This window comes from Falco naumanni, chromosome 11 (assembly GCF_017639655.2).
Source record: "Falco naumanni isolate bFalNau1 chromosome 11, bFalNau1.pat, whole genome shotgun sequence".
Taxonomy (NCBI): Eukaryota; Metazoa; Chordata; class Aves; order Falconiformes; family Falconidae; genus Falco; species Falco naumanni.
Genome location: NC_054064.1, coordinates 5,663,366 through 5,688,591, shown reverse-complemented (window position 1 = coordinate 5,688,591; position 25,226 = coordinate 5,663,366). Strand labels below are relative to the sequence as shown.

The window sequence follows — 25,226 nt, the reverse complement described above, 5'->3', positions numbered from 1 at the left end:
CACCGGCCTTAATATAAAGCGTTTAAGCTGTCTGGAGCCTGCTTTCCTGCAGAGCTCTCTGCTCAGCCGGTCTTTAAGCGCAGGAACAATATTATCCACACTGAGAAATGCCCAGAGGCGAGGTGTCCCCCCAGCCCAGCCCCCCACATTTGCAGATTAGCAGCTGTGATTTCCCTTTAGGGGTGGCAAGATAAAGACAAGGAACTACAGTAAAGGTTGGGGGGAAAAAACTGAGGCTGACCTGATGCTGGCTGGAGAGGGAGACTCGGAGCAGGACTTCTTTTCCTAGTTAACGGAAACCCCATGGAGTAAGGGCTGATCTCTCTTTTTGCTCTCTGCCACCTTCTTTTCACTAAGTTCCCCCAGTCTGGTGTCTTCAGAGCTTCTGGGCAGCAGCCAAAGCCCCTCCAGGCTCCGTGGTGACGCAGGTGACTTTGGCCAGGAAGACAAACCTGGGTGCTGGGGTGAGCGCTGGCTGCAGTAAGGCTTGGTGCTATGGGGTGAGCTGTTGTGCTGGGACCAGAGGCACTGGGGTCTCTACAGCAATGGGACCAGCTCCTGATGGCATTGCATCCTCACACCTCATCACAGGGACACAACCTGCCACTACCGAGGGATTAGTCAGCCTTGAAGTGTGGCAGGAGGATGGAAAACCAGTAATAAGCATATGGTCATCCCCCAGGGAGCTGGCTCCAGCCACAGCTGGTTGTCCCAAGCCTGCAGAGATCATGTTAGCATGGAAAGGCACAGCAAAAATAATAAAATTTAAAAAAAAAAAAAATCAAATTTTTCAGGCATTGCATGCTTGCTTTGATCATGCCCTGTGCTCAGCAGCCTTACCCCACATAAGCCCAGCCACCCAGGCCAGCAGCCTGCTGCCAAAGGAAAAAGTCCATAAACATCCCACATGCCCTGCTGCATCTCTCCAGTGTTTTCCCCTCTGCCCAAGCTTGTGAGGGTATCAGCATCTGGGCATAACCTCAGGATGTTGCTGAAATAGTTGGAGAGAAAAGAAAATAAAAAGGGAGATAAAAATTCCCATTATGCAAGAGAAGAAACAGTGTTATTTTGGCTTCTGTAGATGCCCAGCTGTCAGTGCACACTGTTCTAGCTCCCTGAGAAACGGTACCTTGTGGGGAAAATCCTACAGGATGCAATAGCAATGCAGCTAATGGAGTTACCCTGAAACCTGCAGGATTTAATAGCTCGGGATGCTCTTTCTAATAGCGGCTTTAACCATCCAATGTGTTTTTCTTTATGGCAGGGAGAATTATTCTTGCCCTTTCATAGAGCATGAGCCACAAAAACCTGTAAGAAAGCCATTTTCTATTAAGCCCTGTATTGCTTTCAAGGGGGTAAAAAAGCCAGGAAATGAAACTCAAGTGAAGTTTCCCCAAAGTTATAGTTTCTTTTTAATTCTTAAAGTCTTAGAAGGATTTGAGAGTTGGACTCTGCACACTTGGCATCCATGGTCATTTAGTTTGGAATGAAATCCAGGTATGTCACAGCCAAGGAGCTCATGGGTCTCACCAGGACCCAGCTTTGGGCTGAACCCAAATATACATGTTCAGCCCAGGGTTTGCCAGGCAAACAAATTAAGTTTTCATTGTCGTTGCTGTGGTATCCGAGTAGTGAGAAGTCTTGACTGAGTGTTTTATAAAACAATTCGTAAGCAGTGGGCAAAAATCGTCTATTGGCATCCATGTGAAAACTGGGAGTCAAACTGGCTGCTGTGGGAACAGGCTGCTGCAAGCTCTGGTTCTCCTTTCCCCTCGCCTTCCTGGATGACTGTGCCAAAGCCACCAGTGGCGACGTCGCCTCCACATCGATTTGTTGCTGGTGTTGTAGAAATTAAAGACGTGCTCTTTTCAACTCTGGGAAGGTACACTCAACTGCTGTAGATTTCCATGATGGGCATTGCTCACCCTGTGCCTGCACAGATGCGTGTGCATTCACTCCTCCCCCGGGGTGTAAGTTTTCACTTCACCTACTTGTCCAAAATGTTGCCGTTTGATTTCTTGTCAACTCTTGGACTGCTCAGAGACGTGGTATCTGCTGAGAGAGCTGTGGTGAAGAGCTTGGAAGAAGAGGAGAAGGGGGGTCCTCTGATCCAAAGGAAGAGTCCTGCAGAGATGGGTCTGCCTTGTCCAGGTCCTGCAGCATTACATGTGCCCTCATGGAATGTGGCATGGTGGCACACATGGTGGGGTGACATCTCTTGCTTCGAGCTCCTCAGTGGGGTTAAAGCTGAGCAGTCACCTCAGTCACACACAGAGACCCCCTCCAAGGGATGCTCTTTGCAGCCTCCTCACTTAGGAATATAAAACAGATGTCACAGCAAGGTCCTGGGGACCTGACACCATCCTGCTAGCACCATGACCAGCCTGCAGCACCAAGCAGAGATACCAGGGGTGCAGGCAGCTGTGCCACAACCCTGCCTGCAGCCAGTGTGAATGGGGTAGAGACACCACAGAAGCTGGTTCTGGTACAGCCAAGGCAACCTGGCTGCCCTTGGCCACCCCTGCCTCTTGGGGAACATGATTTTCCCCACCTGAATGGCGCAAAGCACCAGTGAGACACAGGGGCTGCAGAGCACCTATCAGTGCCAGGATATACCTTATGTGCAGCTGGGGGAAGAGCATCCAAACACTGCTGATGAGCCCAGGACCATGATGTCAGCTCCCACAGCAGACAAACACCAGGACTGGATTCATGAGCCATTTCACCTGGGCATCAGCCCAGTCTGAGTCAGTCTTCAGGCAAGCAGCAGCAGTCCTGACATTGCACAGTCAGGGTTGGGTCTAAAAATAAAATTATAAAGGAAAAAAAATTTATATTCTTTGCTCCAGCCCTGTTCCAGAGCCCCCCAGGGGACACTGAGATTGAGAGGAGATGGCAAAGTCCAGGAGGTTGGAAGCACAGCTCTGGGCTGAACGTGCTGGGTGTGCAGCAACATCAGCTGCATTTCACAACAGAGAGGGAGCTCCCCATGACACCATCTCCTGCCCTCATTTTTAGGGAGGAAAGAAAAATGAAGCAAAGGAAGCATCCAAAAGGCCACGCCAAGTCCCAGGTAGCCGGTGCATAAGGCTGTGACCACCACGCTGTAAATCCTCACCCACATCCCTTGGTTTTTGTGCTGTTGCCACCTCCCCTGCAGGCTCGGCCGCGCTCTCTGGAGCAGCGTATTTGGGTAATTTATTCTCCCCTGGCAAGCTCAGCTCGTGGGTAGCATCTGGCTCTCTGCAAAGGTCACTCTGTTTTCTTAGCATCAGCCTTCCAGCCTGGTTTGGCAGCAGGACCCCGAGACTCACCAAAAACCTGGCTTTGCAGCCCTCCCCTTAAACAGAATAAGGTTACTCAGAAAACAAGTTACCCTGAAACATGGCTCAAGAGATTTCCTTTAAAATAGATATTCAGGCTTCAAGGCCATTTTCCAACTAAAACCATACGAAGCTTAACTTCAGACAGGCTTGGGAGCTGCTCTGATGTGCCTCAGTTTGCCTTTGCCAACCAACACGTTGCTCCAGCAGCCAGACCCGGACTGAAGCCAGGAGCTGGAGCAGTGCCCACAGGATGCTCCACTGCCCTCAACAGGCCTCACAGACACGTTGCCTATTGCCTGTGATCAGATTTGCTCCCTCAGTGTCTTAACTTGTCCCAGGTCCCATTTTTCTGTGCAATTTGCAATATGGGATGGCTCCTTCCAGCAGCCACAGTACTGCCTCCCAGCCCTGGAAAGCAGGGACTTCCACAACTGATACACTTTAATGGACATTTAAGATTTTATTTAAGTTCCTGATGTCATAGAAGATAGAAAAAATATTTTTTAACATGCCAAGAAAGGCTGACATGAAATGCAGGTGAGTTTCCTTCACCTATCCCCACCCCCTAGAAAAAAAAAACCCCAAAACATTTAAAGTAGTTATAAGAAAGAATTTTCTTTTTTTATGAGGGTGCCTAAACACTGGCATAGGTTGCCCAGAGAGGTGGCAGATGTTCCACCCCTAGAAACATTCAAGGTCAGGTTGGATGGGGCTCTGAGCAACCTGATCTAGTTGAAGATGTCCCTGCCCATAGCAGAGGGGCTGGACTAGATGGCCTTTAAAGCTCCCTTCCCACCCAAGCCATCCTATGAAAACCTTATGCTAACAAGAACATCACTACACACCTGAAGCCAGAGGTGTGCAAGCACAGCAGAGCCACTGGATAAGTGTCAGATGAATGGTCCCTGTTGACATCAGCACTTTCTACTTAAGCTTTTTGGGCTCTCCAAACTAGCAAAACTCTTTGTTTTCAGAGTTAGCTCAACATGAACTTGCATAAGCAGGTCTGCTGCGGGATGGATGGACCCACCATGGGTGCACCCATGGCCACAGTCCGATGTTGAAGCATTTCCAGAGTCAGGTAACAAGTCATCATCTCTCCCATGTCTCCAAAGCCTACGTGCATCTCTCACCGCCACAAATAAATCTCCAGGCTTTTTCAGAGTTGGATTTGTAACACCGAAGCCTCAGGTTGCGTGTACTCAAGTGTTCCATGGGAATTCAAAGGTCACTGGAGTGCTTTTGAAAAAATATTACTTAAGCTCCTCTGAAAAGCAGGTACTTCAGTGGGGGCTCGATCAGGTTTATAATCACGTACGGAAGCATTATCCCATGGTTTTAGTCTAGCAAAAATGCAAAACATGATACCCAGCAAGGAAAAAACAGAGTTTAAGTTGCTGATGGGGGTTTAAGTCAGTTCAGGGAGAGGGAGCGTGGCAGCTGAAGGGAAGCAGTTCCACAGCCGAGCATCCAGCAGCTCTCCCCATCCAGATGCACTGCATCTAGCTGGAATGAGACCTCTCTTCCAGCTTTAAGAGCCACACTCATCACTTCCCAAGGCAAATCTCCAAGCAAAGCACTCAGAAGAAGCCTTAGGGCACACTGATTACATTTGCCTAACTTGCTCAGGGCAGAGGTTTCCAGTGTAACCAGTAACCCCAAGCAAGGGCAGCCCTTTTGCACTGGTAGCAGGGCAGCAGGCACAGAGCATCGACTGATTCCCCACTGCCTGTAAGACACTTGTCCCTGTGCCCGTGGTTGCACTGCATCCCAAGATGCTTTCCAGAGGTGCTCCCACCTTCACTGTCTGACCAGCTCTTCCAGCAGTTTTCACTCAGACCCAGCAAATGCAGAACAGCTTTGTCTAAAGACAAATAAATTTTAAAAACCCTCAGAAGGCCATTATAAAAACCATATACCCGCTGGATAACCCTGGCTGCGGCTGTGCCAGCTCAGGGCTGTGTGCTCTAATTACTCTGGAAATCACTGATTTACCTGCAAAATTTCAAAACCAGAACAAACCCTTGATCTTTCTTTTTTTAAAAAGAAACAGTTGTGCCTCCTGGCTTTTGCAAACAAAGAGCATTTTACTGCATTCAGCTGTTCTCCAAGTTTGGTTTAGATGATGCTAAAGTCTGTGTGCTCCAAGGCGCCCATGTTTAGGTCGGCAGGAAGGCTCGTGGGTCACCCAGGAGGGGTAGAAAAGCCTGTGACAGGCACTGGCAGGCTCAGAGCTGCAGGAGTAGCCCAGAGGAGATACCAAAGCAGCTCAGAGCCAGAGCATCACCTGGGCACACAGGGAAGTCCTGGCATGAACCAAGCCCACCTCAAACCCACTGATAGGAAACACAGGGCAGGGAGCCAGGTGAGGTAATGAGACCTTCCCACCCTATGCTTGAGAGCCAGCTCTGAGGAGCTTAAGATTCAATGTTTATTTTTAAATAGCATTCTTCTCAGGGTGTAAATACTTAAAGAAAATACTTGAACCCCCTCCAAACACGTGGCTTTCCTTACAATTAATTGCTTGGCCCATTTAGCATCCCAACTTTGCTTAGAGCAAGGGATCCACCACACATTAAAAAAAAAAAAGTTTACATCAAAAAAAGAGAAAGTTTACATCTTTATATATGCATGAGACACAGAGGACCACACAGGGCACACACTGTAGAGAAGGAAGAACTGCAGAAAAATCAACACAACAAGCACACCTGAACTCCAGAGCACAGGACTCAGGTCACAGAAGATCAATGTGTTTCCTCCTCCAAGGCCACAGGCAACGTTCAGGCTTCTCAGGGGCCATCACGTGGCAGAGCAACAGCATGTTAATGCACATACTGGAACAAGACAGAAGTAGCACTCCAGGATCTTCTGGTATTTCTTCCACCCGGTATCAAAAGGCAGCACTGCCACGGGCACCCCACCAGACTTCCATGTTCCTCATGGAAGCACAGTCCTTACAGAAAAAGCCAGCTCCCTTTCTTCTCCCTCTTAGCTATATCTCCTATCTATCTAGAGCATCACTAACCACACTTGGTGTCCACCCAACGCCACAAAACCCCCAGCCCCATTGTTATCATAGATACTCTGCTCCTGAGCTGATACAAACAAGCAAGAACTCAGCAGAGCCACGTGGACCTAAAAGGAGTTGATCAGCCAACCTAATTACTTATGGCTGGTACCACCCCTGTAATTAGCCATCTCACCTGTGAGAGCTGCAACAGCTTTAGAAAGGAGAAACACAGGGTGAAGGAGATGGAATTTCAAAATAACTATCAACAACACTTGGCATTCCTTTGGTTTCTCCAGAACAGCCAAGGCAGGTGTGTATCTAGCAGACTAGATCCCCTGCCAGGAAACATAATCATATATGAGAATGATTATAATGACTTGCAATCAGAAAACCTTCCATCGGAGCATCCTGCAGCACCGTACAAGCCGTAATGAGTGAAAGCCCTTCTGCAAGGCACACCAGAACACCACAGGTGAAACACCAACCATGCCTTGGCTTTAGGGCACCCACCTATTTGGGCAGGAGGAGATCTGAGCTGAGTACGGGCACTCCCAGCCCTGGCTTGCTGCCTGCCCCTGGCCACATGGTGTTGGTCTCAGTCCAAGGAGGCAATTTGTGATGAAAGCCCAGAACCTGGCAGCAGAGCTCGTCACGTCCACGTGCTGCATGAAAAGCAACATGATTTTTTTTTCCCAGAGCCCTGCAAAACCAAATATTAGACAAAAATACATGTGAAGCTGCTATTGATCTTCCAGCCAAGCTTTGTGTTAAAAGAACATTCTTTTCTACTTACTTCACTTAAAAAAGAAAATGAGGTATCAGAGACATCACAGCTCAATTTTATCTCCTAGAGACCAGCCAAACACCATGTTAGAGGTTGGCAAGGCCAGCCAAGATAGGAAGAGAACCCACCCAAATTTCAGTGTGACCAGATTGTAAAATTAATCTTTTTCCATAGTTTTGGCAGTGGAGTTGTCCCTGTCACCTGCCCAGCTGAGCACACGTCTGAGAAGTCTGTTACAAGGCTTTCTGTTTCCCTTCCTCACATGCATTTTAGCGGAGTATTTTGGACTTTGTGGAAGAGAAGTGTTCTATAGGTAATCCCACCAGAGTACAAGGACTTTGGGTAATTAAATATCTATCTAGAGTGGAAAATTAGACTGGCACCTCTGCAGAGAAACGGATTTCCACCAGCTCATGGTACTGTCCATTAGGCTGTCATCTCAGCGTTTCATAGGGAGCTAGCCCTATGTTATCCCCATTTTTCAAAGGGGTTAAGCAGCAGTGGCACCAGCAAGATGTATCCATGGCAAAAGAGCATGGCCAGGGTCAGGGTGGGGGTGAAATGCCTGACTGCTGCCGCCCACCCTATCCACTCAGCCACATCAAATGAATGAATTATATCCCAAAAGGTAAAACAATTGCTCCAAAATGGAAATGGCTGTGCCAGAACACAAGCCTGTTTGAAAGCCTCATGGTGACCTACTCCAGAAGGATGCCCTAACCCACAACAAAACCCAGCTGGGGACATCATACTCATGTGCAAGTTGTTGTCCCCCTCTCAAGGAGGACCACCCTGAAATGTCAGTGGATCTGTTCCTTGCAGCAAGGAACCACCCAAGCCTGTTCCCAGGTGGGATCCTTGCCTTGCCAGTTGAGTGAATAGAGTGTTTTCTGCTGTTTCCCATTCATTTTCCCATGCAGAGCTTCTTGCACAAATCTCTCAAAAGCTTCAACCCCTTTCTCCTACTGCAACAATTTGAACTTCATTAGAACCACAGAGGTCCCACCAGTCTTACCATGATGCATCTCAAGCCTTCCCAGCTGGTAGCCTCACCAGCAGTTTTCGAGGGATGCCTAGCTTCCAGACTCAACAAAAGAGCCCCATCCTCTGAAGTGCCATCCTCCCTGCCCTGCTCAGCAGCCACAGCTTGGAGTTACAGGTAGTGGAGACACCACAGTGCCTAAAAAAATGCCTCTGATTTTGAAGAGAAAACTGCAGTTGTGTAGCCCTCATCGCATGGCCCATTGCAGGCTGGTGGTGGGTGGGAGTAGCCAGGGAGAGGCCAGGTCCAGCCATACACCAAGACTGAACACTGTCCTATTTGCTCTGTTTAAAGTGCATAAGAAGCAGTCCATGTCCAACTCAATTAGCAGGTTGAGTCTGCCTAATTTGACAGGGCTGTCCTGCTCCCAGCAGGCATCAAGGGGCGTTTGCTCCTCACTTTCTGCAGGAATAGGTTGCAGCCAATAATTCCTTGCTTTCAAATTGCTACGCTCCAACTCTGCAAATATTTTTTGGCTGTTTCTCGTCTTCCTACAGTGCTGCAATTGCTGCCCAAGTGATCTCGTTTCTCAGTTCAGCAAGCCCTGCTCGGATGGCTGCAGCGTGTTATTTATCATTATTTATCTATCCATTCCATAAGAAGTGAAGGAGGGCAGCAAAGGCAGGCACAGAAGTGTGTTTCAACTGACTGTGGTTAATTTTGGCTTAGAGATTGTCAGAGTCTCCGAAATACGAGGTGCTGAGCCAGCATTCTGGGACATTGGGGACCACAGAAGTCAACCTGAAGATGAATTTTGACCCGTCCATGAAAAGGGTTATATCACATCACTGCCTGTCACAGGCCTGAAGGGGTCTCCTTCATGCTGAGTCTTACATCTCCACACAGTTCTTCAGCATAAAAACAGCCTTAAAATTGATTTTAAGTGCTCGCTGGTGAACTGTCTAACCCCAACACTTACAATACTAGTGGGAGAACTAAAGCGAGCAAAACCAAGCTCTAGCTTAAAAAACATCACAAAGCAGTGGGCTTGCCTCCAAGCTCCCATGCCCTGCACCAGCTCCAGGCTCAATGAAATTATGTTCCGCACTTATATCCACTCCTTAATGAGGTACTTACCTATTATAGGGCAGTAAAACCCCAACCTGACTCAGATCTTTGGCTGGTGCAAGCCCACATTGACTGCAGCTGTTTTCCCTTCCCAAGGATCTTGGGTTTCCCTGCAACAAAAGCGCTGAGGCTATTTCCAGTTCTTCCCCAGGGATGTAAAATGGGGAGAGATACAGATTTTCCCGCTCACCTTCGTTAATACGGTAGCCCAGGTCTTCCGCCAAAGTACAACAGAAGCAAGTCTATTTTTAACCAAACCGCTCCAGTAGAAGCCTTCAAGACCTGCTATAAAAATGACTGAAGAATATTATTTCTGGCGTACCTTGATTAAAGCCATTTTATATTCCTCCAGAGGCACTGGGGGGTCTGTGCAGGCACCCAGCCAGCTCCTCAGACCCAGACGTGTCTGTGGCAGCTACCCCAGCTGGCAGGAAGGTATAACCTAAGGAAATCTGGGATTTGGACTGCACATCTCAGCATTACTTGTTGTAGAGGGTTCCCATCCTAAAAGCCCAGCCCAGCTCTGTCCTACCCCTGTGAGCCCCTCTCGCTACCTGGGGCAGACAGGCTCTCGAGGCTTAGGAGAGCCCTGAACCACCGTGGCATCCAAGGCTGGGTGGGTGATCACAGTCCTCCTCTCCCCTATCCCCCCTTGCCCTTTTTCCAGAGCCCAAAAATGAGCCCCTGGAATATTAAGCAATCTGGAGTCTCAGCTTGTTCTTTGGGAAGGTGCACGTTTTTTTCTTAGCTGTTGTGAAAGCAGTTTTTAAGAGCATCAGGGCAGAGAGGCAGGGGGGAATTCTCCCCTTTCTTTTGGCTCCCTAAAGAGACCCACTTGCAGCCCTTATTTTCCTACCTCCACATCCTGAGATGTCAAAAGAGGGAGGACAAGGGCCAAACCCACTGGCTGGGCTGTCCCCCTGCTATGGCTGTTAGGGTCAAAGGGATGGCAAACTGGGGAGAGGAGGGGATGCGACCGCCTCACGTAACGCCGTTGTAACAGCAGCACGGATTGCAAAGGGAAATCCTCGCTCCCAGCGCTGCACAAGGATGACCAGGGGTGATTTAGCTGGTCATTTCCAACATCCCATCTTTCCTGGGGGATCCACCTGCGGGCAATGCCACGTGCTCTTTGGGAAGCATGCTTGCAGCCAAAAAAGATGTTTCAGAGGAGGACCCGTCCCTACCAAGGGAAGGATGAAGGGCACTGTCCTGGGGTGGGGGAGCCACATCTCCAGCATCAGGCTGGACTGGGGCTGGTGGGTAGGTCAGGGTGCAGCATCCTGGTGTTGGGGTGGTGGGTACGCGTGCACCAACCCAGGGCTATAGGTCTCCTCTTGGCCATATGTCCCTGACACGCATTAACCTGGGGAGCTTTCCTAAACACAGCACCACCAGTGCATCTCTTTCCCCCTGCAGTGCCTGGAAATGCTGCCTCCTCTCCGTACACACACGTGTGGCTCATCAGAAGTGAGAAAAGCCCCAGATTAACCTATCTGACACAACAGAGCCTGTCACTGCCTGCCCTGCCTTCCCTTCTGCGGGAGCAAGCACCCGTCATCCCATTCACCACCTGGAAGGAGGAATACATCCAGGATGTGTCAAACCCAGACCAGCTGCCTGGGTCAGAAAAAAACAGTTATTACTGCAAACTCTATATACATTATTTATCAAATGAAGTCTCTGCAGCAGGACCACAATTCATTACTCCGCTCTGGCTTTCTCGTGCTCCCTTCAGCTCTCTTTTCAATGGGAAATGATAGAAAACATTTGCAGGCTCCTTGTGGTCACTGCTGCAAGGCTGTTCCCCTCCTGAGGAGACCCTGTAGGTCACCAAAAGGGGCCTGGGACAAGCTTTGCCCAAGCAAAATCATCAGCCAGCCCCACCGCAGCAACTTTGCTCCAGCCCCAAATCCATTGCACAAGTACCTACTGCTGCTCTGAATATTCTGGGTGAAATGACAGTGGGAAGGGGAGTAGAAAATATCAATTACTGGAGGGTTCGAACAGCACAAACCCTGCTGCTACCTGCCAGGTTGCATATGCGTGTAAATCAGCTGTAAGATGTGATTTAGTTTGAGCAACATATTAAAAAGCAAGGAAAATCTGAATTTTTTCTAGTGGAGGGGGGGTGCGTTATAAAGCAGGAGGGGGAAAGCCACAGCATGCACAACCCTGATCACATGGCCCTGACCTCTGCTTCATCCCCGCAGTGTAAAAATACACATGTGGGGGGAAAACAAATGCAAAAACACACCAGATGAGCATTTCTTTTCCATTCCCCTGACTTCGGGTCAGGTATAAATGACTAGGCAAACCAAAAAGCAAGTTAAAAAAACTGTGCTCATTTGACTTCAGCAGGTGGCTTTGCTTTCACTGAAAGCAAACTGAGTTCCTGGGTGCTCTTGCTCAGAGTTCCTGGGGAAAAATGCAGCAATCCCCTAATTATGGTTAAAAAAAGCCGTGATAATAGCAGGGATTTTCCTCTCCTGGTCTGCAGTGCTGTTATCCATTTAAACGTGGTCGCGCCGGCAGCATTCAGAGATTATACAGGGCAATGGAGGTTGCAGCACATCAGATTTCTTCAACATGACTTTCTACTTCATCGCACACTCCTTCATCTCCATCGCACCGTATGCTCAATCTGTGGCAGGGGTAATGGGTGGCAGCATTTTGGCGATGGAGCATCCCAAGCTGGGCCGTTTTCATTTGCTTCAACTAAGCCCTGAGGAGGTCCGGGTTGACTCGTAGACTCTAATGCAACATGACAGCCAAGCATCGGCTACACGAGCACGAGGGCTTGCTGCTGGCACCCAAGCTGAGTGCTGGGAGCAAACGGGAAAAAAAAAGCCTCGTGCCCACAGCTGAGAACAATCCGAATCCCACCCGCTGGTTATGGGCTGTGAGTTCACAGCATAATTGAGGCGGGACCAATTAACCGTGGAGGCTCTCATGCTTGGTTTTCCCCATGCTGGAGGATGACCGGGAGGATCACCACCCTGACTGCCTATGCATGGATGGGCAGAAAGTGGGATGCCACTGAGGGGGGAGTGGGAAGGGTTGGCAAAGCCATGGCTGTTAGAGAGGGAGGAGAAAGGAGATTTGACTGTCCTGGGCAGCAGCACCTCTGCAGTATTGTGCCTGCAGGATCCACACCATGCCCACATTCAGCTGGGTCCTACGTTACCCTCCAAAATTAATTACTGGTGCCCCTGCTGAAGATAAAACTGAAATCATATTTATTTTTGCGCTTACATTCCAGTTGCCGTGTAATTAAGTACTGCCACGTAATTAAAGAGGATTTAGAGGGTGTTTACGCCCTGCAATGCTCCATAATTACAGCTAATTCCTCCTTTACGGCTTCCAAGCATCTCCGGTGGAGCTCCGGGAGCCGCCAGGGCAGGCAGAGCGGCTGTCGTGGGGCTCAGAAATGCGTGCACAGCTTTAACGCTGAATGGTGGCATCTCAGAAAGGCCTGGCCCCATCCCAATATCTTCCTTTAGCAGTTTAATCTCTCCCTGGGCATGGGGCAGGAGCGATACCCCCAGGAGCATCATTATGGGCAAACGGTGATGCAAGGGAGAGCAGCAGCAGGAGCCACCCCAGCCTCTGCCCCCAAGCTCTCCCTGGTAAAACTGCTGTAACTCCCAGAGACACTGCATAAGGATTAAATAAACCATTCTGCAACAGAGAGGGCTGCTGAGGGGGGATTTATTTCATAACTGAGTGTGAGTAAATATATGCTGTGTAGTGCAGGACGTGATGACCCTTCATGGGTGGGGAGTCCCAAGGGACAGGGCTGTCCCAGCAGTGGGGCAGGCGAGGCCATCTCCAACAGACATCAAATCTTAGTGCTCAGAGAGCTGGGCTACGAAATATTCACCTGCCACAACTCAAATCACACATCCAGCCTTGTAAGTAGGCACGGAAGGGCTCAGCTTTAGCAGCCAGCGACTCCCATTAGGACCTGGGAGTCCAGGTGCCACTTGACTGGGGTGTTACATATAGACCCAGAAGGGCACATGTCACCCTCCTGCAGGACACCGGACACCATGTTGGTGTTAAAGGATGGAGAGAAGCATCTAACCATGAGCCATGACATGCTGCACCGTGGGTTTGCAGTCTGCACCTGCATCTCAGCATCACCCACGGAGCGCTGGGGCCGGTCACAGCAAAGAGGTACGGGCAGTAGCCAGGCCACTGCCCAAGCCCACTGTTAACAGCTTTTATTACAAAATTAGGCATCCACCTTGGCTTTCATTGCACGGTTAGGTGTCCACCTTTGCAAGCTGGTCATACAAGTGAATTTTGCACCGAGCAAGTGTTTTTCATGGTGTGTGGTTCAGCGCAGTCGCTTTGAAGGGAGAGCTGATAACGTACCTGCCGCTGCCTGAAAATATATATATAAGTTAAGACAGGCAGCGTCACAAATTGCTCAGTAAAATGCTGGGATGGGCTTGGATTAGAGCTGGCACCCTTGTGAAAATGAGACTTAGCCTGGTGACTCCCCGGGCTTCACAGGGGAGCAGGTCGGAGGCAGCGGCTGAACGAGACGATGTGAAGCCAGACACGCTGCATCCCGGCTGTACCTGTTAATGGGAAAATGAAATGAGATTCCCCCAAAACCTTTGCGCTAAGCCACTGCCTGCTTTCCTGTGGGAGCTTATAGAGACTATTGATATATGTCGTGGCAATTGAATAAAAGAATATGTAATGAAAGCAAGATATAATGTAGGCTGCAATCATAGAGGCGTACATGAATTATTAAGCTGGCAGCATTTGCAGTCAGTTGGGGGGAACTATAGATTTCTTCCTCCACATATGGTTAGGGAACGCTGGTAAAAGCATCGAAGTATTTCATCCTTAAATATGTTATTAGTCAGTTGGGTGAAAATCGTTCTCTCTCTGAGGGCTGCTTGGTGGCGGCTTGAAACGACTCGGTTGGGTTTCTCCGGCGCCATGCAGGTGTCACCTGCTGGTCCTCAGCTCCAACCCCATGAGTCCACAAGGTCTGACCTTCAGCTAACCAGTGTTATGAGGAGACAGGATGCTTTGCTCCTCGAAGCTTTCCATCTCCTTTAATTCTCCCAAAAGCCTGCAACAGGCTGCGTTGTGAGGGAAGACGAGGTTTGCAGTTAGGCAGAGGGTGCAGAAGGGGTTGGTCAGGGAGAGGGCTCCGTGTGCTTGCACGTAGCAAGGACCTGCATTCTGCCACAAAGCCCAAGGAACTAATGCAAGGAAAACCCTTTTAAACAGACAAGTTATACATCAGTAGGTTAGTAATAACTGGGAGCAAGTGCTCTTCCCTACAGAAAGCTGCAGGAGGGAATTGGGTCTGCAGGACATTGCTGCATCTCTACATCTGCTCAGGAGAGTCCTTCTGGGGCAAATCAGCCTCAATGACACCGAATCTGCAGCAGTTTCAAGCTGCTGAGGAGCTAAGCCAATTATTTCCACTATTTCTCAGTTAGCAACTTGCAACGTAAGTGCTTTCCAGTGAAATGGGCAAACCACAAGAGTTTCTCACCAGATCACAAAGCAAAGCAGAAGCAAGATGTGTGCCTGCCCGTGCATACATCCCCACCTGCCATGGCTGGAGGACTGTGGCACCCAGGAGCGATTTCAGCGTAGAGCCAGTACCGATGCTGATGCACGGGAGCGATGGGTTGCTCTAAACCAGCGAGTACCGCAGCCTCTTTTGGGAGGTCTAAAAAGAAAAAAACAGAGATGGACTTCAGAGGTTCCAATCCACCTCGGTTTGCCAGCTGTGTGGTCCCTTTGGAATGGAAGGTGTATGGTGGGAAGCTGACCAGAGACATCACAGAGCTGAATTTCCTTCCCTGTGAGCCCAGCCAGTGGGAGCAAAGCATCTCGCCATAGCATGGAGCAGCCACCCTCTGCACTGAGTGCTTGGGTACCACGGGGGGGGGGTTGGGGAGACTTGAAAACTGTCCATCAGGGGGTCTTTTGCCTTATGGGAAACCTCCAACACTTTTCAACATAAAACCCCAAATAATACACTCCGAGGCCGCCTGCCTGCTTCACGCACCACCATGCCCCGGGCTCGCTCCCACCATCAGCAGCAGTTGGGAGCAAATCCGTCACGGCGGTCTGGCTCCTGCCAGCCGAGCTCTGGCAGGGAACACATCACAGCTCCAATGAGCCAGCCCCGACACAGCTCGGGGACCGCTGGGTGTCAGCTAATATCTGCCCGCTCCTGCTGTGCTGGGGAAGCAGGCAGCGAACTCCGTTTCTCAATGGTTTGTTGGTTGGTATTATGGATGGATGCTGGTGTGAGCTCCAAATAGATCTGATTTTCCAATTTGCCATCTGCACCAAAAGCAGGGTCTGTGGTTCATCCAGTGTTCAGGAAAAGCAGAATGCAATAAATGCATGAAATGCATATATGTACACATATATTTCTATGTGCTCTGGGTAGATTAAAATATTTCTCACCCCAAACAAAAACATTCACTTCATTTTCACACCTTTAGTGACTACAAAAACAATTCAATGTTTAGTGACTTCAAAAATATTTTAATAAACAATATCTGGCTGGAGAAACAAATGCTTTAATTTTTCAAGCATCTTTCCAGGCAACATAGGGTGGTTGTTTTTAACCAGAGCAATTCACCAAAACTGGCATGAAAATAGAAATATTGTTGGACCATCCAGATATTAAATTATCTCCAACAAATGCTGGCAGTCACACTTCTGGCATCATCCTTGTTGTGCAGATCTGATGTCCGTGCTCCCACCCTGCAACAGCCCCTGGAGCACAGTTTGCATTTGTTACATTCGTATTGCTAAGCAATAAAAAAAGGGGCTGCAGATGCTGCTGGGGAATATGGTGCTGTATTTCTGGGTGAAGCTGCCCCCCCAAAAAACTGCTGCCACATCATTAATAACTTTCTCGGCACAGCTGCTCTGAGCATCACTGCACGCAGGTTCCCTTTTGCATGCCCAGCACTGAGCCACTCACACAGATACAGCCCATCAGCAAAATGTAAAAATAGCTGAAAATATATAATTGGGGTGGATGCACTGTGGATTTAATAGGGTTTTGCTATTTCTTCCTTTGCTGGCCCATAAGACACAAATCCTGGGTGGAGAGAGGCCATTCGGGAAAGAAAGAGCACGCTTTGCTGTGGTATATGTTTGGCAAAAGCCCTCAAATATTTTTCTCAGTTGTATATTGTGTGTATTTTTATTGAGCATCACACAGAAATTGCAGCAGATTGATTCTTTCACAGCTCCCCAAAGTTGAAATGCTTTGGAGCTGAAAGCTCAGTACCTGACAAACTTCGTAATTAACTTTAATAACTCTTTCATTTAAACTTTAATTCAAACACCCATGTTTCTGGGGGACTGTAGGGAGGGGTGAAAAAAAAAAAAAAAAAGTACAGCAAACCAAGGGAAACCAGCTCTGGTAAAGTAAAGCTGCAGCCTCAAGCCAGAGGCAACTGGAGATCCACTATCCTGTCCTGGGAGCCAGCAGACGGAGAGGCACTGCCCCAGCCCAGTGGAAAGCAAAGGAGAAGATTTTGCCATCAGGTACCAGGGAAGGGCCAGGCTCAAAGCTCAAAGCTGCCTTCGCTGCCCCAGCCAGGATTTCCAAGGCCACCTCCAGAGACAGAGGGAGCAAAGCCACCAGGAATGCCACCAGCTTGGAGTTTTATCTGAACTTGGTGACAACGAAGGCAAAATTAAAAAAAAAAAAAAAAAGATTAAAAAGCACCCCAGATAAATTTGCCCTAGCACAACTAATTTTACATGTGAGATGACCACAGAAATTTGCTTCTTTTTCCTTGTACAGGGAGAAAGAAAAAATAGATAGTCCTGGATCTGTTTGCTCAGTCAGTGGTTTCTAATGCTTCTGTCACTGCCCATGGGCAGCATGAGCTGGGCTGGGAAGCGCTGGGAGGACAGGAGGATGAGGAACCTCAAGCAGGAACATTAATGCAACTTCTCTTCCCTGACAGACAAGCCTTGAGCTGTCAGACCATGCCTGCAGCCCCGGCACCCCGCCAGCCAAATCCCAGCACTAGCCCGCCACTGCCAAGCCCACGGTGGTGGTGTCCTTTAGGGAAAAGCAAATCATTGACAGGAGGAGCAGGAGACAAAGCAGGACCAGATAGGGAATGGAGAGGACAGACCCTGGGAACACATCCACAGATCTGGCAGAGCTTCAGAGCTGTCAGCCCAAGCCTCCAGGAAGAAGCTGAGGATTAATAGGGATGTCTGGCTCAGATGGTCTGCTGTGGGTTGGAGGGCACCAAAGAGCATCCTCCTGCCCTGCAGGACCCTGTGGATTCAGCCTGGTTGGAGCCAGAGACAGCCCAAACCAGGTGACTTTTCACAACTTCACAGAAAAGAGCCCACACAGTGGCATTAAGCCTGATCCAGCACCTAATCAATCAGGATTACATTTCTTTATTTATTTTCCTTCCATGATCCTGTTCCTAATAATAATAAAAAACAGAAAGCTTCCTTAGCATCGCGCCATGTGGATGCCACCACCCCCGCAGCATCACCCCCTGCCCAAGGCCACTGCTCTGAGCCGGGCTGGAGGGGGATGCCGTGACTTACCGCTCAGAAACGAGAGCTGGGCAGCATCCCACCGGTGTCCGCCGTGATGAATATACTGATAACGAGATTCAGATCAATGATCCTGGCAGTTCCTACCAGCAAACAAATGGCTTTCAGTCTATGGGTTAGAGAGTCGTTAACTACCCAACCTGCTCACTGTCATTCGTGAGCGATCACCACCCTGTATCTGCTCCCCCCACTCTATCCACCCACCCATCTCCCACTCCCTCATCCCTGCATCCACCTAGAGCCCTTCTCCCCCCATCGCTCGGCTCCAGTTCTGCTCATAAACAGGCTCTGGCATCTGTATCGAGCCAGGCTGGATCCGAAGAGCAGGGAGAGGGAGGATTTCATTTCCCCATGTCTAAGCTGCTCCCGTAATCCTGCAAGGAGGCTGGCTTTGAAGCTCTGGCCCAGCTCGGCGCAGCTGGCTCATCACCACAATTACTTCCACTCCAAGCACACACAAAAAAGCTGAGCGAGAGGCCAAGGAGCAGGTAGTTAGCCCCGAATGCTGACGAGTCAGTCAAAGGCAGCCGGTGCTAATTAGTCCCTGTGCCTTCCCCTGTCACGGTTGCCCCATTACACAGGGACAAGAAGTCTCTCCATGGGTCAGCCAGGGCCACCCAGGAGCCACTGGAAAGCCCAGAAGGCAGAGGAGGATTTGGGTGGTCAGAGTGTGAGAGTGCAGCCCCAAATCGCCTCTTACAGAGCATCGACCCCACTCCCTCCCTCACACTGTCACCTCCAGCGCCCTCCTCCATTCTGTCTTTTGCAAGCATGGCCAGAGCAACCATGGCAGCCAAGGGGAAGGAGGAGAACACCCCGCCACAGAGTTATTTCTATTTTTCTTGCTTTTCCTAACACTAGAAAAACAGAGATCCTACCGAAGGAGTCCCAGGTGCCTGCTCACAAGAAGCAGGCATTAAGTAGGGAGCCAGGAAGAGAAGTGCAGCAGAAACATTGTGGTAATATGGGATAACAACCCTGTGAATGCTGTGAGGTGGCTGAATAGTTGTATTTTCTGGAGTAACATGATATTGTTGGAGAGAGACCAGTGAACAAATATTTTCATCCAGCAACAGGGCATGGGGGGAGGCATGACCATTTCCCAGGGAGCCGGAGAGTTGCTCCAGAAGGAGAAGAGTCATTACAAGTAAGGGAGGGCAATTGCTCAGGATTATGGCACTGGCAGATACCAGCAGTCAGATGCAGTGAGCAGCCCCGAGCATGGCTCAGCTGTGGATCACAGTCGAACACGGCACTGTTATCCTCTCCCACACCCCCCTAAAAAAACCCCAAATACTAAATTGCTGGAGTATTGGCTGGGAGAGCACCCACCCTGCCAGACCAGCTCCCATGGTTTGGAGAAGATCCCAGATGAGTAATTTGGAAGCATCCATCACTGCCCTGCACCTCTGCTCACCATGACCAGCACGTCCTCGCATGGGGCAGATGTGAAACCCCAAGTCCAGACCCTACAGGGTCTGTACTAAATGCAGTTTGGGAGATTTGGCTTTAGGCAGCTTGCTGGGAACACTCAATCTGCCACTCCTTTCCACCTCTGTTTCCCAGTTCTAGCAACTGGTATCAGAGCTACTGCAATAGGCAGCTGAGTCAGATCAGGTTGATGTCTTATCTCCTTTTGCCCTCAGATGTCCCAGAAGAAGGCTCATGTTGCAGTGGGCAGATGTTGGCAATTTGCAGCTCTCCATGTAGTGGCCCTTCAAGGCAGGTCCCATTCAAACACGTCACCGCAGCACTCGGGCCTCTGAAGTTCTTGAGGTTTAAAGTCCTTCTTAACCCAGATAGTCCTATGGGCTTATTTGTAGCCTTTGAACCTGTACAAATGGCTAAGCCCTCTTACAGTCTAAATACAGAGTTATTAATGTGACTAAAACCAGAGTTATTAAAGTTAATTATGAATTAGGGCTGGACACTGCAAGAGGCATGTCCTGGCTTTGAGTAATACCTAAACTCCACAACTTCTTGGAGTTTTGGTAATCCTCAGCTCATTGCATCTTTTTACCAGCACTTTAAAGAGCCTGTTGCCCAGATGTAACGTGCCTGCTGCATCTTTTACACTGCTGGTGCAGAAAGAACCACAAAGCACATCTCCAGCGTTCACCAGTCCAGGTCCTACAAACGCAACACAGGTAGGGAGCCACAAACAGGGTGATTTACATTCCATCCTAAAATGCTGCAAGAAATCCAATCAAGCATTTGAGCCATTAGCTGGAAATCTTTAATTAGCTGTCCTGACACCGAAGCAAGTGCCAGGGCTCAGCTGAGAGCCTCTAACTATGGCACAATGTGCCCAAGGAGAAGCCACACTCCAGCAATCCCACCTGGCCTGCAGGGAAAGCACAAGGCAAACAGTATCTTTGGGTGCAATGACATTGCAGACACAGCCTCTGTGCTGTCCTGTGACGGACCCGGTGGTGATTCCTCATGGCAAACCACTTGGAGTTAAGTATTGGTCAGCAGATAGCGGTCCCAGCAAGAGTAATGGGGCCAAATCCATCCACAGCACAACTGGGCTGGCACTGCTGATTTCAGGCTGGAGATAAATGCGGTTCTCGGAGGCTGGCTTACCATCCAGGGGCTCGCGATCGATACCAGAACAAGAAGTTGTGTTGTCCCAAATCAAGGCAAGGTTAACTTGTAATCCAGAGCATGGGCAGGGTGTGAAGCCACTTTAACGGGAGGGATTTGTCTGCTCAGAGCGTGGACCTGAACAAGCTGGAGCCTGCCTGTAATTTAATGGTGTTTAACATCAAGGCTACCGTTCCTATAGCTACTGGAGGAAGCTTAGCAACCCTGGCCGCAGCTCCTGGGGCACAGGAGACAACCGAAGGAGAGTGCAGGGATGTGTCACTGTCACCCATACTTTAACCCTTTGGACCCTACACACTGTACTGATCTGGCACTGAAGGCAGGTCCCATGCAGGGTGTTTCTGCTGAAAACGTGGCTGTTCAATGCTTTGTTAGTACCAGATCAACTGTTTCCTTACACACACACAAAAAAAAAAAAAAGCAACAAGAATCTGCCTCTGTCACTGTTCAAGGGCTATGGCAGGGTGTCCCCCCAGGTCACAGGCTCCACGTAGGGTTGATTTAGGTTCCATCAACACCAGCAGGACTGAGTGTGCATCAAGTCAGCCCCACGTCTCCCTGGATGGCTTTGCCCAGAAGGACTTGCCTCTCTGCACTGAGCACAGTTTCAGGGCTAACACCAAGCATGCTCTTTTTCTTCTGTGTCCCCAGGTCCTCCCCGCGCTTGGCTGACCAAAGCTGGCTTAGAAGGCTCTTCCCTCTCCCAAGAAAATGGGGACTGACAGTGAAAACTCGGTCCTGAGGAACGTGCTCATCAGCTTCAATTTGCTTCTGCTGGGTGCCATCCTCAAGCCTTTTGAGTGCAGGGTGGAGGTGACAACAGAGCCGGCCAAGAGGCCGATGGTGGATGAGGAAGGCGGCCTTGCCAACTGCAGCCCACCCATCAAAGAGCAGCCCATGGTCTTCCACCACATCTACAACATCAACATCCCCCTGGATAGCTGCTGCTCGTCCATGTTCAAGTCTTCGGCCGAGGAGGTGAGTTCAGAAGACGACCGGCTGGCAGAATACGCTGAGCAGACCTCCGACAGCGAGAGCCAGGTCACCTTCACCCACAGGATAAACTTGCCCAAGCAGGCCTGCAAGTGCTCCACCTCCCTCCCGTCCCTGCAGGAGCTGCTGAGCAGAATTGAGATGCTGGAGAGGGAGGTCTCCATGCTCCGGGACCAATGCAACTCCAATTGCTGCCAAGAAAATGCAGCCACAGGTAGTAATGCCATCCTGTTAGCGCTCGCTGGGGACTGAGGGTTCAAGCAAAAGGCAGGAGAGATAAATACAGAACGGGTGATGCCACTCAGAGTGGCAACAGAGAGAAACCCATGTTCACCTGTGATGTGGCTGCGGCTTTAGGGGAAAAGTTCAGCTTAGGTCCTCTGAGGCAGGAAAACCTCTGGGAGGGATTTGGCCACTCAAGTCCCCATGCCCCGCTTGCTGCAGAAACCCTGTAATGGCCAGAGCTACAGCCCCATTACAGACAAAATTAGAGCTGCCAAGGGGTGGGCAGGGTGACCTCCCAGCCCTGCAGTCTTTGCAAAGCTGTTAGAGACCTGCCACCGCTCCTGGGACAGGGAGGAGAGACGGAGCTGCTGCTCTCCTAAGCTGTCCCTGGGCTAAAGGCAGCACCGCAGGAGCTGGCAATAACCCCTTCATCTTCTCTGTAGGAGGAGTGAATCTGTATGAAAAGCTGAGTTTAAAAAAAATAAGAAGAGTAAGAAATCCAGGGAATAACTTCTGTTGCCATGAAAGATGCAAACAAAACCTATTACAAAGGCACAAAACCATCAATGGGATATTTCATCTGAATGGAAATATTTGTGGTTTGAGCCTCTCATTTCACCACGGCCATTCCTCAGAGCCAGGGAAGAAACATGCAGCTGAAATCAGGTGGGTTAGGAAAGGTTTGGGCTAGAGGCTGCATTTTGATAGCACAGGAGCCATCATAGTGATGGTTTTCCTTACATCTTGGGGAGGCTGGTAAAAGGGACTGTCCCAAAGGGCATCCATTCTTCACACGGCCCAGCCCTGCTTGGGGCTCCGACACACCAGGGCTCCTTGCAGAAAAAGGCCACCAGGCAAGGAAAGCCCCGCAGGGCATCTTTCCAGGGCCTGCTTTTCAGGCCAAGAACAACAACAGGGAGGAAGAAAAATCAAAATCAACTTTTCCCCCCAGTACCCAGTGCTTTTTTTAAAGTTTTGCAGCTACTAGTGTAATTTTTCTGGTGGTACCCCAACTAGGACACATTAAAATGAAATAGGTGCAACCCACACTCAGGTCAACAGGGTTGGATCAAGGGTGTGTGGGTTGAGGAGGAAGAAAATGGGAGGCTCGGGCTGACATCTCCCGTTCCAGCCGCAGGCTCAGCCCACAGCCCCCCCTTCCCCCCCCATGTGACAGTCATCAGCTGCATTAATAATTAAGACAAAACAGAAAACACACATACGTGCCACCAGTGTGTGCAAAGCAAGGGTTAAAATCATCTAGGAAACTCTGTGGGAAAAAAAACTGTTTTAAAGGAATTAATTTGAAACTCTGATGGGCCTATTTGGGTTACTTGCAGAAAGGCAGGCAGTCCCATTAAACATTCATCGCTCGGTGGAGTCTCCACTCCAGTCGCAGATGCACTGAACTAAAACTGGAGTAATTTCATTTATTTTTACTGGAGCTGCTTTTAATTCACCGCACCGCGAAGGAGATCGGGATCCCCACCCCACCACCCGAGGCGTTTCCCCAGGGAAAGCCGCCCTCTTCCAGCACACTTACAAGCATCCTCTCTCCTTTTGATAACTTAACTAGAGACTGAGATCTGAAGAAACCCTGATTGTCATTCCCAGTATTTGCAGTTTAGATGGGAAGCATCCTGCAAGGTAACCCAAATGGGTCTGTCTGGCACAGCATGTAACTGAACCCTGCTGAGGATAAAAGTGGGACATAAGAGGTGGTGGCCATGGTGGCCACATGCTTTCCCTGCTTTCCCACAACCCTAGCACACCCAAACCCCTGATATTTTGTGCAAAGCCAATGGCTCCATGCTAATCAGGCTTTCCAGGATAGGGATGAAGATGATGTCTTTGGGTATATACTGGCTTCTTGTAGGATAGAGGGTGAGCAGACAGGGATTGCTCACCTGTAAAAAGGAACAGTGGGTGGAGAGGAGACAACAGGAGTCACGGCTGGTGCAGAGAGCTTGGCCAGGGAAGGCTTTTTCCCAGTAAGAGGTCTAGGGAAGTTCCCATCGACTGGGAGCTGAGCTGAAAAGAAACCAAAGGGAGCACTTGCACCCCAACAAGGCTGATGGCACCCATAGCTATGGAGGCCAGCGCTCCCGAGGGGACAGACAAACTCCTAGAGACCCACCCAAACCCCACCATGAGCCCCTATCACCAAATCTGCCCCTGCCAGCCCTAAATCCACCAGCTCCCCAGAGCTGGACGTGCTGAATCAGACAGAGGGTCATCCCATGCTTGCCCCACACGTCTCCCCCCCTCCCCACCGCCCATGGAGGGGCTGACCCAGGACCAACGCTGACCTTTTCCCACCTCCCACCTGGTGGGCTCTGACCCTCGGTCCTGCCTCCTTTCAGGGCAGCTGGATTACACCCCGCAGTGCAGCGGCCACGGGAACTTCAGCTTGGAGTCGTGCAGCTGCGTGTGCATGGAGGGCTGGGCGGGCAGCAACTGCTCCGAGCCCCGCTGCCCCCGGGGCTGCTCCAGCCGCGGCGTCTGTCTGGAGGGCCAGTGCATCTGCGACAACGACTATGGGGGCGAGGACTGCTCCCAGCTCCGCTGCCCTGCCGGCTGCGGCTCCCACGGGCTCTGCGTGGACGGCGAGTGCGTCTGCGAGGAGGGTTTCGCCGGGGAGGATTGCTCCCAGCTGCGGTGCCCCCACGACTGCTCAGGGAAGGGCCACTGCGCCAACGGCACGTGCATCTGCCGGGAGGGCTATGCCGGGGAGGACTGTGGGTGGCTGCACTGTCCCAACGCCTGCAGCGGCCGTGGGGTCTGCCAGGACGGTCTCTGCATCTGCGAGGAAGGCTATGAAGGGCAGGACTGCTCAGCAGGTAGTGGGGGCGTGCAGGGGGAAAGCCAGACCCTAACGTATGAGCAAGGGCTTCAGAGTTCCCAGAGCCCCCTAAGAGCACCATCAAGCCTGGGAGAAACTCCCATCCAGCAGAGCATGTCACACAGGACCTGCTCAGGCCCCGCAGTTTGACCACCTTCCTGTTGTCCCTGTCCCCAGAGACACCATGGGCAAAGGTTTGCGAGGCAAGCAAAAAGCCAGCAAGTTCCATCCCAACATCAGTGGCAAACCCTGGGTGCCACAGCAGCTGCAGTCAGTTTCTCCCGAGCCTTTGCCTTGCTCTAGCACTGAATACAACCACAGACAGCACATAACCCCCAGCCCAAAGCCCATGCCCGTGTCCCACCAGCAGACCCACACACCCTTCCCCATGGCTGGGTGGGAGGATAAGCCACACACACCCTGACGCTCTCCTTACCTCTGCCCTTCCCATCAGTGGCTCCTCCTGAAAACCTGCGAGTGACGGGGATCAGCGACAGCTCCATCGAGCTGACCTGGGACAGCCCCGGGGCAGCCACCGAGTATGTCATCTCGTACCAGCCGGCGGGGCCAGGGGGCACCCAGCTCCAGCAGCGGGTGCCCGGGGACTGGAGCAGCATCACCATCACAGAGCTGGAGCCAGGCGTTGCCTACAACATCAGCATCTATGCAGTCATCAGCGATGTCTTGAGCACCCCCGTTACCTCCAAGGTGATGACCAGTAAGTATCCTAC

The 25,226-nt window shown here is 50.5% G+C and overlaps 1 protein-coding gene and 2 long non-coding RNA genes across 14 annotated transcripts in view; 1 reads left to right on the top strand and 2 right to left on the bottom strand.

The window, feature by feature from the left end:
- The window catches only part of TNR (tenascin R), an 81,287-nt gene that overhangs the window by 26,171 nt on the left and 29,890 nt on the right, over window positions 1-25,226 (top strand). For both annotated transcript variants that reach the window (XM_040610276.1, XM_040610277.1), the window contains exons 2-4: window positions 21,087-21,642; window positions 24,017-24,493; window positions 24,950-25,213. In XM_040610276.1, coding sequence (XP_040466210.1) covers window positions 21,147-21,642; window positions 24,017-24,493; window positions 24,950-25,213 — 1,237 coding nt within the window. In that variant the 5' untranslated portion in view covers window positions 21,087-21,146. The remainder of the gene's footprint in view (window positions 1-21,086; window positions 21,643-24,016; window positions 24,494-24,949; window positions 25,214-25,226) is intronic.
- Window positions 1,384-25,016, bottom strand: LOC121095458. 10 transcript variants are annotated; one of them, XR_005830111.1, is made up of 6 exons: window positions 23,561-23,963; window positions 17,820-17,911; window positions 14,758-14,937; window positions 9,421-13,819; window positions 4,172-9,340; window positions 1,384-2,801 (listed from the first exon to the last, which is right to left on the bottom strand). It is a non-coding gene; the product is annotated as an uncharacterized LOC121095458 (long non-coding RNA). The 10 variants fall into 10 exon arrangements; XR_005830114.1 differs by having other exon boundaries at window positions 6,035-9,340; XR_005830110.1 differs by lacking the exon at window positions 1,384-2,801 and adding an exon at window positions 24,932-25,016 and having other exon boundaries at window positions 4,066-9,340; window positions 23,561-23,684.
- Window positions 25,063-25,226, bottom strand: part of LOC121095457 — a 42,689-nt gene continuing 42,525 nt past the window's right edge. For both annotated transcript variants that reach the window (XR_005830103.1, XR_005830104.1), the window contains one exon: window positions 25,063-25,142. This is a non-coding gene — a long non-coding RNA (uncharacterized LOC121095457). The remainder of the gene's footprint in view (window positions 25,143-25,226) is intronic.